This window comes from Carcharhinus amblyrhynchos, chromosome 7 (assembly GCF_965287045.1).
Source record: "Carcharhinus amblyrhynchos chromosome 7, sCarAmb.v2.hapA, whole genome shotgun sequence".
In the NCBI taxonomy this organism is placed as follows: Eukaryota; Metazoa; Chordata; class Chondrichthyes; order Carcharhiniformes; family Carcharhinidae; genus Carcharhinus; species Carcharhinus amblyrhynchos.
Genome location: NC_137330.1, coordinates 62,616,192 through 62,635,364, shown reverse-complemented (window position 1 = coordinate 62,635,364; position 19,173 = coordinate 62,616,192). Strand labels below are relative to the sequence as shown.

General features: G+C 42.0%; 1 protein-coding gene across 3 annotated transcripts in view; it reads right to left on the bottom strand.

Moving 5' to 3' along the window:
- The window catches only part of arhgap18 (Rho GTPase activating protein 18), a 111,559-nt gene that overhangs the window by 29,211 nt on the left and 63,175 nt on the right, over positions 1–19,173 (bottom strand). For all 3 annotated transcript variants that reach the window (XM_080192469.1, XM_080192468.1, XM_080192470.1), the window contains exons 2-6: positions 13,047–13,246; positions 10,102–10,307; positions 4,149–4,224; positions 2,728–2,876; positions 567–732 (exon numbers count right to left, since the gene is read on the bottom strand). In XM_080192469.1, the coding sequence (XP_080048595.1) occupies positions 567–732; positions 2,728–2,876; positions 4,149–4,224; positions 10,102–10,307; positions 13,047–13,246 (797 nt within the window). The remainder of the gene's footprint in view (positions 1–566; positions 733–2,727; positions 2,877–4,148; positions 4,225–10,101; positions 10,308–13,046; positions 13,247–19,173) is intronic.

Here is a 19,173-nt window from a genome sequence, read left to right as displayed (position 1 = left end):
CTTAAATTTCACGAGTAATAAAATACATAAAAAGTTTACATACATAGAACCCCTACAGTTCAGGAGGCCCATTCGGACCATCAGGCTGCATCCACTCTCCGAAAGAACACCTTACTCAGGCCCACCTTCCGACACTATTCCCATAACCCCACTTATTTGCCATTGTTAATCCACTCAACCTACACATCTTTGGACACTAAGGGGCAATTTTGCATGGTCAATCCACCTAATCTGCACATCCTTGGACTGTGGGAGAAAAGTGGAACACCTGGAGGAAACCCATGCAGACATGGGGAGAACGCTACACTGTGACCCAAGGCTAGAATCAAACCCAAGTCCCTGGCGCTATGAGGTTGTGCCACTCAGACAGAAGGGGATGAATTTTCCCTTCCCGCCTATCACAGGAATTATAGTGGGCGGGGACGGACCATGCAAAGATCCGTTGACCTCGGGCAGGGTTCTCCAGTTTTGGAGCAAGCGCGTCCGGAAAATCCCACCAAGGAGTTACATGTATCAACTTCATAGCGAAACAGAGGTTCAAAATTTAAATAGTGTATTCTCATTACCTCGCATTTTGACTTTCATTGCTTTATGATGCTTGAAATCCACACCAAGTGTATCGTATAGAGCTGTCATTTCAATCAGAGCCAATGAGCGGACTTTCTTCATGTCCTGAGGGGCGAGATTTCCGGCTTTAGTTGTACCTGTCTTTTCTTTTGGCAGCCGGTAGTTCTTATGAAAAAAAGAAACAAAAGATGCATTATGCCTTTCATAGCCTCAGTCCAATCATAAAAAATTAAATACTCTTAAAGTATAATCATTACTGTAATATGTCAAATTCCAGCATTTAATTCATGCACAGCAAGATCCCACAAATAGCAATGGAATAAATAATTAGATCATCTCTTTTCTGATGGAATTGCTTAAAGGATAAATGGTGGGCAAACTTTTAATTTTGCCAAGAGCACTTCAAAAGCACATATAAGGAGATGTAACACTCATTATTATGTCATTATAAAGATGTTGCAATGTTATATACAGATCTGGTTTTTAGATGTTGTACAGGGGCCTCAATATTAAGTATTACTGAGGAACAACGGACTGTATGCTCTGCATTTCTGGAGAAGCCAGGCTCGGAAGACTGAGACAGAAATGCGGAGCTGCCTTGGAGTTTGGTAAAGTACGGTCGGAGCAGCAATCTGACAGTGACTGACACTTTGCGGAATTTGGGCTTTTTTTTATGTATTTAAATTCTAACATCTCTTTGGTACACTTCAGTATCTTCAGATGTCCAATCCACACATGAGTCAAAGCTGATTGCTTTCTAGTATTTGAGATCTGAGCTATGATGAATGAGTGGACAAATGTGGATTTTTCAGCCTCGAAAGAAGTTGTTTGAATTTGATTCTGTAGAAGTGGATAGAATATTTCATAATGTGGAAATCCAAATCCTGGAGCTTCCTTTCCAACAGCACTGGGGGTGCAATCGCACCAGAGGGACTGCGATGGTTCAAAAAGGAGGTTCACTACCACCTTCTTAAGATTCTTTCCAACCTTTTCATTACCACACCCCATGAAAAAAAATTTAAAAAAATAAAATTTGCTTCAAAGCAAATGGCATTAAGGGTTAAGTTGGGGCGGGGGGGTTATGTGTAAAACCATGAAAGATTTTGATAGGTTAAATAAGGAGAAACTATTTTCATTGGCGGAAGAGTTGGAAATCACAGGACAATGATTTAAAGGAATTAGCAAAAGATCAGAAGCAACATGAGGTTAAGAAAAGAAACTTGTGCAGTGGGTTCTCATGATTAACTGACAGCATAAAGGAAACAAATGTAATAGCATCTTTCAAATGGAAATTGGATATAAACTTGAAGGAGAAATCATTGCGGGGCAGTGCAGCAAAATAGAAAGCTCTTTCAACAAGATGGCACAGAAACAATAGGCTAAATGCTCTCCTTAGATATCATTTCATGGCGGCAATTCCCCAGCTCGCCGCACCATTGGTAGATCGCGTTAGTCCTGGAGAATATTGTGCAGGCCTAAAAAACTGTTTTGCACCCATCACCAAACAGTTTGTGATTCTCCCAGTCCCTTCCTAATGGCGCGAACCGGATCATGTCCGATTAGCACATCTAAAGTGTTATTGTGATAATGCCAAGAATCACTACTGTTCTCCACCAGCAGAAACCTGATGCGGTTGTCACATGTGGGGGGTTGGGGGGGGGTGTGGTGGTGGTGGTGGGTGGGTGGGTGGAGGTTACTAAAACCCCTGTGGGAGCGTGGGAGGGGTTGTGACTGGGGTGTCTTACAGGGGTGGATTGTGAAGGCGGTCTTGATGGTGCAGCATATCGGAGGGTCTTGATGGATGGGCACGTAGAACATGAGGACTCATCAAGAGGGCCCTGATGCCGGTGACCAATGTGAGGGAGGATGTGGGGAGGCATCCCACCTCTGAGGGGGGTGGGTTAGGGGAACCTGATGTCCATGGGGAAAATGAGGGCATCTCCCAGTGCACTGAAAGATCAGAACACCCTTGCGAAATGGTGCCCAAGTTTAGGTTCCATCCACCACCCTCCCCACACTGTGAAAAACTCTCAACTCACTGAAAGAGTGACCAACTATAAGACGATTGTGGTGTGTCTTGCACCTGACAGACTAATGCAGATCACTTCATTATTCTCACTGTTTCGGTGCTTCGAAATTTCTCCCTATGTTTCTACTTACCGGGAGAGATGCATCATCCTCTCCTTTAGGATTTATTCTGCCTGATTTTTCTTTCATATTTGCAGCCTGCTCAGAGTAAGATATTTCTAAATTGATATCAGCTGCTTGTTGAACACCTTCATCCTTGATAGCCAGGTTGATCAGCGGCTCTGGAAGGAAACAAGATGATTTTTATTGTCCTGAGTGCCTATCTAACTGAGTGTTAGACTTCAATACTTACTGCTCCTTCACATCTCCTGCTGCAACATTCTACCTTATGAATGTGAGACATGTGGAGCATTGTAATCAAAGAACAATCTACAAGTAGGATACCCTTTATCCGTACACCTGAAAACCGAACACATCCAAAAACCAATCATTTTTTGAACAGCTACGCAGTTTATTTATTTGTTAAGAAAGCAATGTAATGTTATATTACAGGTGTAATAAAGTACACCTGTAGGGTGTCTGATAGTAGGGTGTGTGATAGCTGGCAAATCATAGAATCCCTACAGTGCAGAAGGAGGCCGTTCGGCCCATCGAGTCTGTATCGACTTTCCAACAGAGTATCTTGCCCAAGCCCTATCCCCATAACCCCACATATTTACCCAGCTAATTCCCCAAATCTACACATTTTACGACACTAAGGGGGAACTTAGCATGGCCGATCCACTTAACCTGCACATCTTTGGAGTGTGGGAGGAAACCAGAGCACCCGGACTAAACCCATGCAGAAGTGGGAAGAAGGTGCAAACTCCATACCAGCAGTCATCCAAGGCCAGAATTGAACGCGGGTCCTTGGTGCTGTGAGGCAGCAACACTAAGCACTGTGCCACCCCAATGGAGAAAGAACTTAGTATTTTCAGAATATAGTTAGCCTAGACGTAGACTATTGAAATGTAAGTAGGCCTATAGGTCAACCATAAATGCTGTAGATCTGAAACTGAAAATATATGATTACCGAAATGCAACCGGCCCCAAGGGTTTCAGATAAAGGATACTCAACCTGCATTATATATTATAAAGACACATCGCAACATTTTATGGTAATTGAATCTATTGGTGGCATTGTGGGCATAAATCATCCATAACCTAAAAAATCAAGAACTCCACTTTAGAACGGTAAAAGTTAAAAGAAAAAAATACATTTAACTAGTTCTTTAGGAATTGCAAATCACATTTTTTAAACACAGCCAAATGTTTGGCCTTATTAAACAATTAAAAAAATAAATAAATTAGGCATCAACTGAAAAACACCCACTAATAGCCAGAGCTGAACATGATCCATCATGTGAGAAGGAAACTTTGCAACTCAAACCTAAACATATGAGTCAAATATGTTTTCATCCAGTTGAGCAATAGTAACTGGGAAACAAGTGGCATAAAAGTCAACATGGTAAACATGAGTAGATTTCATATTTTCTGAAAAATAAAGGTCATACCTCCCATTTTGTCAAAGGTACCTTCTCTTTCATTTCCATCAGCTGTACTAGCTGAAGCTTCATTTGTACTTGAGGCCTGAAAGTCAATATAAAGTTACCTATAACTGAATGTACAATTCAGCCACAATCAAATAATCACAGAGTGAAATTGATGGTTAATATTATTCCCTCATTACCTGAAGGACTAAGAGATGAAAGGTGGCAACTCAAACAGCTCTGCTATAAAAATAATGGAGGGAAAGGAATACAAAATGAATGCATTCGAAATTTCTCTCTTCCTTCAGTTATAAACAGTGTGCACTTGTTGAAGACACATAGTATATGGTATATAACACTGGCTTTATAAAATAATCTTTCTACTTGCATTGATTTTGGATGCACTTGTATTTTAACAGTACAGAAATATGATTATTTTTAAAAACCTGTTTTATAATTTTTCTACACTATTTGATTTTTTTTCCTTTAGTTCTGGCTGCATGACTTCCAATAACGCAGAGCAGGAATGGACGATATAACACTGCAGTTCAGGGATGCCCCAGAGCCACACGGAGCATCAATTGGCTGAAGGTGAGTCTTCTAACCCTCACAATATCATTGTGACTTTGTAATTTTATGTTGAGGCTGATATTAGTGAACTTTTAACGTTGTGTCGGGAATGTGCTGTTTCTCCATGTGACTTTTCTTTTTGTCAGCTGGGTATGTGTTGACAAAGGCATGGTTTATAAGTACATGCAGAAAATTGAACAATATGGCACAGGTTATGGTTGATTAATTATTTTAATTATTATAACAAGTGATCAGAATGAGAGAGATAATGGGCTGGAATTTGCCACACCCTCCCCCCAACCCCAGGGAGGCAGCGAGTCAGCCTAACTGTCCATTGACTTTCGGTGGGACTGGACAATCCTGGTGACGGGAGGGTCTGGAAAACCCTGTCCAGAATCTCTTGTGCTCATTTCCTGTATCCTCTGATACGGAAAGTTTTTGTTCTGTAACTTGTAGTGAGTTGATAAAGTGTAAACACTCTGGTGAAGGATGGGGCACAGGAGGTCCCTCCATGACCAATGAGATTTAATGAAATAGAGGATGGACAGAGAAGGAGTGAGTCCAAATTCCCTGTTAAATCAGGTGCAAGGAGAGAAACTGGAAAGGATAGATTGGATTAGAAGAGAGAGAAAAAGAAACAGAGAAGAAAGAAAAGGTAAAAACCTTTTGGGGCAGAATTTTCCTGAAGATCAGCAAAGGCCAATAGCAGGTGGGAAAAGCGGCATTGAAGCTGCCAGCACCAAGTGTGGCTTTCTCCACCATATCACCCCACCTTGATAAAAAAAAACAAGAGCTGGTTTCCATGAGATCATGCTGGCAAGGCCCAGCCCACAAGCAACTTAGCTTTTTTAAGATAGGGGTGCCATTTTTAAAGGGTGCCTTAGTGCACAAAAGTTAACCAGGAATGCCCTATGCAACGCCCACTGGCACTGCCTGATGGCAAAAAGACAGTGCCCAGGTAGAGCCAGGAGCAGTGCCCATATAGTGACTGCGCAAGACCCTTCCCTGCCACCATCCCCCCCTCACAACCCCCCCTAAGTGATGCACTACCTGAATTCCTCTGAGAGGCCTGCTCACTAGGTACACTCATTGGTTCCAGCCTGTCTGTCCTCACACCAACATGAATGGACTTACTTATAGAAGAGGGAGAGGATGATTCAGGCATAGAGTCCTGATAATGGTGTTTCTGACACTCATCTCATAATGTCAATGACATGGGATGCAGACAATTGTGTCACACTTTTCCGGCAGCATGAAACTTGATTTGGACCTCATGCACGATTATCTGTTGTTGTCATCAAACCCATCCAAAACAAAAACCAGGAGGGGAAAATCCCATAACATTTTTCAGTTTTGAAATTTCTAACATTTCACTATCTGAAGAAATGAGACTAAAATTTTAATAGGTCATTTTAGGTGCCAGAGAGTTTGATTGTCAGTCATCAACTGTTAAAGAGTTCTTGCACTTACAATTACCACACTTAACCTTTTGTGGTGACTTTTCTGGACAATTATTGTGTAAATGTAACAGCACCATTGTAGTTGGGGAGATCATGCATGAGATGCTGTTTTTATGAAACTAACAGAGGAGCACTTTGTTTGAGTTTTTTGGCTGATCAGCACATTAACAACGGCATGTACTGCTCACACGCTTTTACCCTTCAAATTCTGGGCCAATGTAGCATTAAGAAAAACTTGTTGGAAAACGATATTTAATTTAAACATTCAGCATTCAAATTGGGTTTTGCATTTATTGCCATGCATTAAAAAAAAGAACAAGTATGTTTTCCTTCCCCCCCAGCCAAAAATGAAAAGAGACAATCGTGTTGTTGCCGGATGACACTAAGTAATGGGAGCCCCATTTTGTATTTGTGACCTACCGCTGGTTTACTTTAAATTACAGCACAAGTGATGTTTTCAAAACGGGTCACTGGAAACAGGATGTTATCTCACCGCAACAACTTGTATTTATGTAGCACCTTGAACACAGTCGAACAGCCCATGGTACTTCACCAAGCTTAATAAAACAAAATTTAACACTTAGCCCCACAATGTGAAATTAGGGCAGATGGCCAAAAATTGGGTCAAAGAGATAGACTTTAAGGTATATCTTTAGAAAAAAGGTGGTAGAGAGGTGGAGAGTTTTACTGAGGGAGTTCCAGATCTTGTATTCTCAATAACTGAAGGCATGACCATCAGTGGAGGAACAGTTAAAAACTGAGATGCACAGGAGACCAGAATTAGAGGATTGAAGTTGTACTGAAGAGTGTGGCATTAAACAAGATTACAGAGGTAGAAAGGGGCAAGGTCAGGGAGGAATTTAATAACAAGAATGGGAAATTTTAAATCAAGATGTTGCTTGATCAGGAGCCAATGCAAGGCAGCGAGCCAGGGGTCATGGGTGAACAGGACATGGTACAAATTAGGAGGCAGGCAGCAGAGCTTTGGCCTCCAATATACTGAGATTAGAATGTGGGAGACCAGCCATGGGTGCAGAGGAATGGTTGCATCTAGACATGATAGAGGAAAAGATGAGAGCTGCAGCAGCAGGTGGCGGAGGTTGGGTAGAGTTGGATAATGTTGCAGAGGTGGAAATAGGTGGTCTTAGTGATCACACAAATGTGTGTTTGGAAGCTCATCTCAGGATCAAACATCACACCAAAGTTGGGAACATTCACTTGAAATGCAGCGTTAAGACATTGTAAATAGAGTTGGAACCTTAAACCAAGAATTTTGTGTCGGATATCCTGGAATTAAGATTGATCATACGTAGATGGACCAGTGTCATGAATCCTGGAGAACTCTGAAAGGCAATGAGAGGAGAAACAGGCCGGGATTTCTCGGCCCTTACTTCCGTGGAAGATGATTCTCTGCTGCAGTTTCCCCGGCAGTGGGACAAGCGAGCCGCACAAAATGCCATAGACCCGGGCAGGACTGGCAAGCTGTCTGCCCCTCCAGAAAATATGCCGCTGGGAGGCAGGTGAAATCCTGGTCATAGTCATTGTGTTGTGATATAATGCGTGGCATGGCAATCAGTGGTACATTCTGCAACCTGTTTATTTGAACTAAAATTGTGGCCGGAATTCTGCCATCGCCGCCTGCCACTAGAATTCCAGCGGTGTGTGTGTGTGTGTGTGTTGGGGGGGGCCGGTGGTGGTGGCAGTGGCGGCAGACCATGTAAAGTCCATTGAAGTCAGGTGGGAATCTCTGGTTTTCAGGTGAGTGTGGCCAGAGGATCCCACCCAATGAATCCAAAAATGAATTTTGGTGATATTAGCAAACAAGTGCTTTATGGGTTGGATGGATTTCTTATTCAGCAACATAAGTGTGGAGAGTAACCCATTTATTTGAAATGTGCGATTCCTCTAATTATAACAATTGACTGCCAAATGTCAGATGAATCATTTACGTTTCATGTTCTTATATTACCAGTAGCAATGTTGAAGCAACGTGTGACTTTTTAATGCTACAAATGTATTTAAAGGCCAGTGTTTTCTGGCTGCTCATGGCTGCCAGATCTTCTGATCTTGCCAATGGCGCACCCTGCTGTGGATTTCCCAGTGGCGTGGGGTGAAGTCAATGGGAAATCCTACAGAGAGGCCAGAGCATCCCAAAGGTGTTTTTCTATTCTGTTAGATTGTTTTATATAAAATTACAGATTTCCTCTGTGGATTCTGTGAGTGACATAGTTAAAAACATTGGAATTTGCTCTATGGAGAAGCAGAAGTTCAAAATCTATTCTTGTCTCTTGGCATATTCCAGTCCCAATACATTGAGCCAGTGCACAACCCATCTCTTGAATTTTATTACCAAGGGAGTTCAGTTTTTATGCCCAGTTAATTTATTGTAGTATAATGTGTTGCCTGTATTCAGTTTACTTACCCTGTACACCTTTGCGGGTTACTAGACTATAAAGAAAGTCCACGCTAGGCAATAAACAGCAAGATATAGGGACGATTCTCTCAGCCCAATGCAGTGCCCATGTAGTGTAACAGGTTGGGAGACACGAGCAGAGGCCGTTTCGCATCTCCAGGGCTAAGTTTTTCAGCATCAACAGGTCCATGCCAGAAATCGGCATGGAGTTGATTAAATATGGAAATCTTCATTTGCTTCCAATTAGCAGGCCCATGACTGATGTCACCGGGTCTGCCAGTGTCTCTGCTCCCCCCCTACTGGGAGTGATTTGCTCCAGCTGGATTTACTTCTGCCCCCCACTAATGGGGAACAGGAAGCCCAACTCCAATGGAAGGAAGAGAGGCTATTGAGGGCCCCCCAGGGAGGTCGGAGGTAAGAGGGATGTCCCTTGGGCAATGCCAAGGGGCAAACTGGCACTACCCACTGGGCAGTACCAAGGTACGAAAGGGTGGGATGAGGGAGTCCCACTGCCACACTGCATTGGGATGGCTGGCAGAGGGAGAGAAGAGGGCGATCAGGAAGGCCATCCGGGTGAAGAGCGGGGTAGGGGATTCTCAGGGCTGCCAGTGGGGTAGGGGCTTGTCATCAGGGGTGGGGGGAGGGGGGGGGAATGGGCTTTCCAGGGGCTGGTCATTGGGATTGGGATTGGGGGGTGAGGGTGGTGGTGTCAGAAAACTAATGATGGGGAGGGGTCGCCGGGCTAGCAACACAATGCAACACGGGGCCAATGTGCATGCTGACAGATCGGCACATACACAGTAGCCGGCTCAATGCAATGCTGCCAGCCTCTTAGATTTCCAGAGTGAATCACGCTAGGGCACTCTGTGATGCACAGAGTGTCAGAGATTCATTCTGTAAATCATGTTGAGAAAAAACTCAGCAGGATTTACTCCCATTTCCCCGCACATTGGGAACTTAGAATTTTTTGGGAGAATCCTGGCCACAGAGAATACCAACTATGACACACTTTTCTGATTTTCTGCAGCTATTAACGTGCAATGTTTCATGTTCAATTTTTCTACTTTGTCTAAATGTTTTGGAACATATTTCCACACAAAACCACCATATATGTGCAAGTTGCTGTCACCATACCATATGACCATGTTAAGATTCATTAGTGGAGTTCTCCCCATCTCCTCTTTGGTGGGACACTGCCAGAATTCGCAGAGAATAGTACAATTGATTGACAACATTTATGGGAGATCAGCTACTCACCCACTTACTCACTCCAAGTTGGAGCAGGCAGTCAGGAGAATCCCATAGAGTTTCAGGACCAACAAAGAACCATTATTCAGAGCTTATATATTTAACCTTTACCATCCTATGAATCCCCTCAAATGCTGCCTCCTTATTGTATAGGGAGAACTGTCTTAAACATTGACAATTCCTGAGATTAAAGTCTCCATCACACAAGCCCTTTTAAGGATCCAAACTTCTCAAAAATGAGAGGCCTGTTCATGGCTTTCTGTTAGACTGAATGCACCCTCCCTACCTGTGGACTAAAGATGTTTCTGACATCAGGGAACTGTTGTTTGTTCTTTTTCCTCATCGTCATTGTAAATGTTTCCACTCTTCTCTGAACAGCTTCCGCCTGGGTACGGGTTAGAGTTGACAGTAAAGCTATGCTTTCTTGGGTGTTTCCACTGACTAGGCCTGAAAGGCCTGCATCCTTCAGCCACTCTGCCTCCACTTCCCCCTCTACACAGGGAGCAAAAGAAAAAAAAATGAATGCAAGACAGAAAGTGACAATAAATAAATTTAATTCATTAGACTGATCTATCCCCTACAACGTGGGGCTCAATTCTGAAACATGGTTGCCAACTGTAATTAAGATGTGGAGATGCCAGCGTTGGATTGGGGTGGGCACAGCAAGAAGTCTCACAACAGCAGGTTAAAGTCCAACAGGTTCATTTGGAATCACGAGCTTTCAGAGCACTGCTCCTTCATCAGGTGAGTCATCTACACTCAGCTGATGAAGGAGCAGCGCTTCAAAGGCTTATGATTCCAAATAAGTCTGATGGACTTTAACCTGGTGTGGTGAGACTTTTAACGCTAATTAAATGTATTCCTGGAAATTACATCGCATGCCTTTCCTCCACACTGCATTAGTCAGCAGTACATCCATCCCTTGTGACACATTGCCTTCCTTCGCCAATTGGAAAACAAAAAGACCTATTGCCAACTGGATGATGCTTTATTGTCAGCCAGTCTTTTTTTCCTTTTTTAATATCTTTAAATCTGATAAAGAGAAATTTTCAAAAAAAAGACTTCTGTAATATCCACTGTGATGAGTGCTTGTAAATACACTGTATAAGAAAAGTAGACTGCATTGGAATACCTTTGAACTTGTATAATGTTTGAAATGATACTTGAAACTTGTATATCTGATGTGCTAAGTGTAATATCCTGATGACTTTTCTCCAGGTTTGCACATGGCAGCATCCTGGAATTAGATCTTCAATTCCTGGAGGCTCCATGCTAACTCTGGAGGGTTGCTACAATCTGAAATTGAAGTAGGAGACATTTCTTACCCCAGAGAGAATGTGCAAGTTCATTTATCACATATATTCAAGACTGAGTTAAGCAGATTTTTGATCAACAAAGGAATCAAGGGTTTTGGGGGACAGGCTGGAAAGTGGAATTAAATACAGAATCAGATCAGATCTTATTAAATAGGTCCGAAGGGCCAAATGACTTACCCTTGCTCCTATTTCTTATATTCCAAAAAATGGTCTGTCAATATCTCTGACCCCAAGCATTTCAATCTTCCAATGTTTGAGCTTTTGATTGCCAAAGACCAAGTAATAAAAACTAGATTTTTCAAATGTTGTATCAGCCCTCTACAGATGTAAAAGTAAATAAAAGACCTGGGCCCTAAAATTCCATGAGAATTCTCCTTAGTCTCCTGTTATAACTTTGAGATGACACTGTTGGATTTGCTGAGAACAAAAAAAGAGAAAATTACAGCACAGGAACAGGCCCTTTGGCCCTCCAAGCTTGCACCGATCATGCTGCCCGACTTAACTAAAACCCCCTACCCTTTCAGGAACCATACCCACTATCCACTCTGTCCATACCTCTCATAATCTTATAGACTTCTTTCAGGTCTCCCCTCAACGTCCGTCGCTCCAGTGAAAACAAACCAAGTTTCTCCAACCTCCCCTCATAGCTAATGCCCTCCATACTAGGTAACATTCTGGTAAATCTTTTCGGTACCCTCTCCAAAGCCTCCACCTCCCTCTGGTAGTGTTGCGACCAGAATTGAACAAGGTTCTATAAAGCGTCACCATGACTTGCCAATTCTTAAAATCAGTACCCAGCCAGTGAAGGCGAGCGTGCTGTATGCCTTCTTGACTACCTTCTCCACCTGCATTGCCACTTTCAGTGACCTGTGTACCTGTACACCCAGATCGCTTTGCCTATTAATATTCTTAAGGGTTCTGCCATTTACTGGACATTTGCTATCTGTTGACAGTAAAGACTGTAAATCGCAATGAACTGTGATCAGCTCAGGTTGAGTGGACACAATGATGTATCTGATCAGACAATGGCATTATACTCCAGATAAGTAAGCGGTCTGTGCTCTGTACATATTTTAGAGTTAATATGGTGTAAGAAAGTTCATTTTACTGTTACCCAGGGGTATTTTCAGCTTCAACCTACGGGAATGAAGGAAACCTTAAATAGCTTAAAAATAACATAGTAGTTTTGATTTCATACAAGCATACATACGAACTTGGATAAGCAATAGGCCAATTGGCTCTTCAAGTCTGCTCTGCCATTCAAAAAAATCATGGTTGATCTGAATGTAATCCCCCACTTACCCTGAAAACCTTTCACCCATTTGTTTATCAAGAGTCTATCGATACTGCCTTGAAAACATTTAAAGGCTCTGCCTTTTGAGGAAAGAAGTGCCAGAGACTCACAACCCTCTGAAAAAAGTATTTTTTTTCCCCATCTCTGTCTTAAATGCGTGACACCTTATTTTTAAACAGTGACCTCTGGTTCCAGATTCTCCCACAAGAGGAAACATCCTCTGCACTGTCAAGACCCCTCAGTTCTTACATATTTCAAGCAGACTCTTGGTTTTCTAAACTCCAGCGGATAAAAGTCTAGCCTGTCCAATTTTTCCTCTTAAGGTGGCCTGCCACGTTCCTGTTATTTTCTGAACTGCTTCTAATGTATTTACATCCTAATGTGGTTTTACCAATGTCTTGTATGACTCATGCATAAACACCCAAATTATGTTTGAAACTGCCCGTGCAATAAACGATAACATTCTATTAGCTTTCCTAATTATTTGCTGTACCTGCATATGAACTTTGGCAATTCATGCATTATGGCACCTGGATCCCTCTAAACCTCAGAGCTTGGTAATGTCTCACCATTAATTCAGTTTAGTAACATAAGAGGAATAACGAAATAGATCTCACATACCATCAGGCACTTTCACAGACACCTCCTCTTGTTCTTCCTGGTCATTTTCCTGGGTCGTCTGAATGTTTTTCACTTCACTCCAGTAGTCATCCATGGACAATTCGTCCAGAGAATCCTGGGAGAAGGACCGTTCATACTGAGGTTTCTCCATCGTTTTTCTGGAATGCACTTGGTTCATACTATACTGTCCACATCTCCGACTGTAAAGCAAAGGGCACACATCTTTAAAAAGAGCTGCATCACATTACATCTCCTACCAAAATATCTTTTATTTCTTGGATTCACCTTTAAGAAGCTCAGCTGAAACTGTTCAGGATAATTTTACCAAAGTTGTTGTTTGTGAATAGAAGTAAATAGTTTGATAATGTAGTTATCAGTTAGTGAATCTAAACAGAAACTCCAGAGTTTGAAATTTTATTTACAACCATTCTTGTAAAGTATCACATGATGTTATTGTTAAATGAAGTACTAATTATTTTTCTCTTTTCAGATACTGACAAACCAGCATTTTCTGTTCTTATTTTAAATTTCTCTTTTTTTTATGAGTACAGTCACATATATTGATGAGTGACAGATCTTCTGTCTGTCTGTGCAAAACCACATTATATCAGCATTAAACATGACAGTAATGTAAAGTGAGATAAAATAGCGCGATATTACGCTATATCGTTGGACCTGTACAGAAACCATTACCTGCTGGTGATTCTTCATGGCAGAAGACATATACTGCAATGATAAGTATGATATTGTCCTCTTACATTAAACTAAAGCCTAGTCTTATGTCAACTTAGTATATTACATCTGAGTTGTGACAATGAGTGCAAGTGGAGAAACAGAATAACGGAAAAAATAGACAGGAAAAGAAGCAAATGATCAATTTGCAAAAAGAAAACAATCAAAGGGAAAATGCCGGCCTCTGAAAGCACTGAGTAGTCTGCATGAGGGTAAAACAATTTGAGGAGGCAATTGAGTAGGGCAGCATGGGAAATGATCCCAGGGCAGTGGGGATCTCTGCTTTTTGAAGGAAGAGTTAATGGAACAAACCTTAGGCAGTTGAATTGATCATCTTGCAATTGATTACAATCCTTGAAGCTGTTAATATATAATCTTTCCTCCCCAATGCCATAGCAACCATGAGCAACAGAAGTGCTTGAGTGTTCCCAGTGGCCAACACTGCTCTGACTCACACGGCAGGCAATATATCATAAGATATAACTTTTCATCACGCAGCATGCCTGTCCATTGTTTCTGCCTTGTTCGCTGACTCTATGCCAACACGTTCCTGTAACTTATATTGAAGGATGCTTCCATATCCTTCAGGAGTCCTTGAGAATCTCACTCGCGTTCTATTTTTCCAATCTGAGTCAAGAGATGAGTACTGGTGGGCTAACAACAGTGCTACAGTCAAGCTGATTCTTTATTCAGAAGTATACTTTATTGCAGAAAAGACCAGTTTGTTGATCCTTGCTGATCTTCCCCTCCTTAGACCAAGGGCACCGAGGCCAGTTCACATCATTTCACTGCTCACTCATGATGGAGCACAGAAGAAGTCATGAGCCACCTGGTCCATATGATTCAGTGCTATACCAGCTAGTGTACTGCCTCCATTAGTTGCTATAGCCACAGCAATTGGATAGACTTTGACTTTGCTTGTATGAAATGATGGATAGAGAACTTGCAGGACATTTTAATCTCTCTTCTTTTTAATTTCCAGCTTTAAATGGCAGCTGGATCACTTTTACCCATTTTGTATAATAACACAAATCATCATCAAACCTAACAAGTTATTTTTCATTAAGTTACATTGTGGTTAACACAGCAAGTCAGACAATAATTCAAACAAGGCACTCATATGATGCCAATCAAACCTATAAGACAACACATCACAAGAAACTATTTATCGCATTGCATGAGAACGTGATCTTGCAAAAGCCCCTTTTCCTCAACCCCGCATCTTCCTGTACATTCCTTTTTTCCTCCTCTCCTCAATCCTTTGCTCCTCTGCCTTCTCTCCTCTGTACCTCTCCCTGCAATCACTTGCCCGGTCATTCCTCTTCTTTCCTCTCCCTATAAATCCTTCTGCCACCCCTTCTCTCCTCCTCCTCCTTCTCATCCTCTTCTGTCTCCTAGAACATAGAACAAACAAATACAGCACAGGACGAGGCCCTTCAGTCCACAATGTTGTACCGAACATGACAAAATTAAACTAATCCCTTCTGCCTGCCCTTGGTCCATATCCTTCTATTCCATCCATATTCTTGTGCTTATCTGAAAGCCCCTTAAATGCCCCCACCATATCTGCCTGCACCATCACCCCGGCAATGTGTTCCAGACACCTATCACTCTCTGCGTAAAAAACTTTCCCCTCTCATCTCCTTTGAACTTTCCCCCCTACCTTAAGTGCATGCCTCCTAGTATCGAACCTAGGGCAGCACAGTAGTACAGCGGTTAGCACTGCTACTTCACAGCTCCAGGGCCCTGGGTTTGATTCCTGGCTTCGGTCACTGTCTGTGTGGATTTCCTCTGGGTGCTCTGCTTTCCTCCCACTGCTCAAAGGTGTGCGGGTCAGGTCGATTGGCCGTACTAAAATTGCCCCTTAGTGTCCTGAGATGCGTAGGTTAGAGGGATTAGTGGGTAAATATGATGCGCGGGGGGCGGGGGGGGGGGGGGTGGTGGTAGGGCCTGGGTGGGATTGTGGTTGGTGCAGACTCGATGGGCCCAATGGCTTCTTTCTGCACTGTAGGGTTTCTATGATTAGACATTTTAAATCTGGGAAAAAAAAATCTGTCAATTCTATCTATGCCTCTCGTAATTTTATAGAAATCTATCAGGTTTCCCCTCAGCCTCAGTTGCTCTAGAGAAAACAATCCTAATTTGTCCAGCCTCTCATTATAGCTCATACCCTCTAATCTGGGCAGCATCCTGGTAAAACCTCTTCTGTATCCTCTCCAAAGTTTCCACATGCTTCCTGTAATGTGGTGACCAGAATTGAACAAAATACTCTAAGTGTGGCTTAACCAAAGTTTCTTCTTCTCTTCCTCACCAGATGCAATAATCTCTGTCTTGATTCCCCACACACAATGCAAAGAGAGATTGATAATGTATTAACCTTGGCATTTAGCCACAAATTCCAGTGAAAACTCATTTAATGAGAAATTCAATTATAATAATCCAAACATTTACCTATAAATTCTGTTACACTTGTTAAGAGTCCTGCAGTAGGACTTGCAATATTGGAGTTGAAGTTGCACATCTTTTGTCACATAACCTGTGGGGATCACAATAATTTTAAATAACATCATGACAGCATGGTTAAAAAGGAGGGCTTTGCAGCTACAGACTCAGGCCACTGAGTGGCGCCTGGGAGCAGGCAAAGATTGACACCATTTTTATTATTTTCTTTTACAGTTAACTTATCATTTAAAATGTTTTTTTTTCTGATTTATTTATTATTACTTTATTTTAGGTGTCCCTTCATTATTTTGAGTGTGTTGCAATCTCCACAAAATACACTCTGTTACTGTGAATAGTGAAGTTTCTTGTCAGGGATTTCCACTGTAGCCGTGGTGGACAATCGGCAGCCCAGGGACCACATGCGGCCCATCTAGATTCTGAGTGCAGCCCACAAGACACTTTGTTAACCATTGTCCACATGCAGTGTTGTCACATTTTGTTGAATTTTGTCTGCATAGTTTTTTTTTCCTACTGGTATGATTGAAGTGATACTTACACAAAGAAAGGGCAAGTGAAGTGAGGTGTGTGCTGATTGCACTTAGCAATGACTGTGACAGCCGTGAGATCCTTCTGCTCCAAAGTGTAAACATTTATTTTGTTTTTACAATTTGAAGTTGATGGTCATTCTATTAATACATGAATGATTTAGCACTTTCTATAACTTGTTATGAAATAATTAACGTGTATTAAACGTATTCAACCTTATTCATGGGGTCATGGTTGGTGAACAAGTCTGATTTCAGCCTTGCAGTCCATTGAGATGAAGGAGGGCCACTTGTATAGCCCACTCAATAGCCTAGGTTGCCCGTCTCTGCTTTGTATGGCCGTTCATCCAACTGCTGTGATCACTTAGACTCCAAGACTCTCCTTCACAGCAACATTCTGGGGGATTTTTCCTGCCCTACCCACCACAGGAATCCTAGATGAGGAGGGGGGCGGCGGTGGGCGGGGGGGTGGTGGTGACCATACAAAGGTCCATTGACCTTGGGTGGGGTTTTCTGGTTCTCTGACTCTAACCCTAACTTAGCCATTTTTGGTAAACACTATTTTCCACCGCTCCTGCCCAGACCAAAGTGTTTGTAGGACTATTTCATTGGCTTTAAGCCACGAGGGATCAATCCCCACATGCAGGCATGCTGATGGCACCTTCCACCTCTCACAAGCACTCGCAGGTTTTCACTGCCTCTATATTGCCAAGCCGTTTATGCAAAATCCAGCCTTGGAGAGGCCATAACCTTCTCCAGCTAAACACTGGGAATAATAAAGATATTTGGCCCCCTCCAAGAATGCTCATTTGATTATTTTCCTGTTTTTAAAAAATATGGTAAAAATGCAAGATTTTGCATTCTGTCATTACACTTGAGTTGTTTCTATACTGGCCTGAGACAGCTGATAGTACCGGGAGTTTCCCTTGCATGTTTAAGTTTGTTAGATTCATTCAATTCCTATGGCTGGAAAATCCAAGTCTCCTTGACAGCCCAATTTCGTGACCACAGATAGTTTATAGTGGAATCACCACAGTCTGCATAAGACTCTCAAAACATTTGTCAGCACAATTAATAATCATCTAAGACAAGAATAACAACTGAAGTTTTCCTGGTAGAACAGCCATTTCTTCCAAGACAGCTAAAAACTCAAGCATAACAATGTCCCCTGGAAAAAGACTTTGGCTGGAATTCTCCAGCCTTTCACATTTCATCACCACTGCCAGCGAGAATGGAAAATATGGAGCTCAGCCAAACCTCTCTTCAGTGCAACGGGACTGGAGGTTGGAGAATCTGGCCCTTTATCTAAATGTAAGTTATGGGTTAATGAAACAGTGAAAATTGTCTGGCATGCAATATTATTTTATTTCACTTGTGAAAGAGTTCAGAGGAGTAATATTTTCCACTAATTATTAGCTTAGATAAATAGTAAAACTGTGAGATTTCCAAGATTACAGGTAAATATGGAAGATAACAAAAGGTGAAAGAAATTAAAAATACAGCATTCCGTCAAATAGTATATTTTTGCCGACAGGATTTAGAAAGGAAAATTAAAGTCATTTAAAGAGCTCTGTTATAATTTTCTTTGAAAATAGGTCCTTAATCTTGTTATGAGAGATAGCAAAATCTCTTCCTCTGCTAGATGGCTCAATTGCATTGAAATGACACAGCCCCTTTGCATGTGCTAAGGCCCCTGGCCTCAGGATCTCTGCAGGGGCGGTGAAGAAAGATCTGCCGCAACCGGAATCTCTAGCTTCAGGTGTTTTTATTAAAACAAGGCAACAGGTAAAGTTGCACAACACGGTGGCTCCACTGTAGTTATAGCAGTACACCAGGTATTATTTAGATAAACTGACTAAAGTACACATTTTACAGTTTTGTAATTTCCCAAGCAACTAAATGACACATAACTTGTGGACAGTGTCCCTAACTAGCAGGAGCAAATCACACAAGGATCCTTTACTGAACAAGTCTTAAGCAAGTTAAAATAATTTCAGATTGATAGTAAATTTCCTACACAGCACTGTTTCAACACTTTGGAAGGAGGAACGGACGCATAGACTATTTTCTAACTGGGAAAATGCTTAGGAAATCAGAAACACAAAGGGACTTGCAAGTCATTGTTCAAGATTCTCTCAAGGTTAATGTGCAGGTTCAGTTGGCAGTTAGGAAGGCAAATGCAATGTTAGTATTCATGTATAGAGGACAAGAATATAAGAGCAGGGATGTACTTCTGAGGCTGTATAAGGCTCTGATCAGACCCGATTTGGAGTATTGTGAGCAGTTTTGGGCTCCATATCTAAGAAAGGATGTGTTGGCTTGGAAAGGGTTCAGAGGAGTTCACAAGAATGATCCCTGCAATGAAAAGCTTGTTGTATGAGGAATGATTGAGGACTCTGGATCTGTAT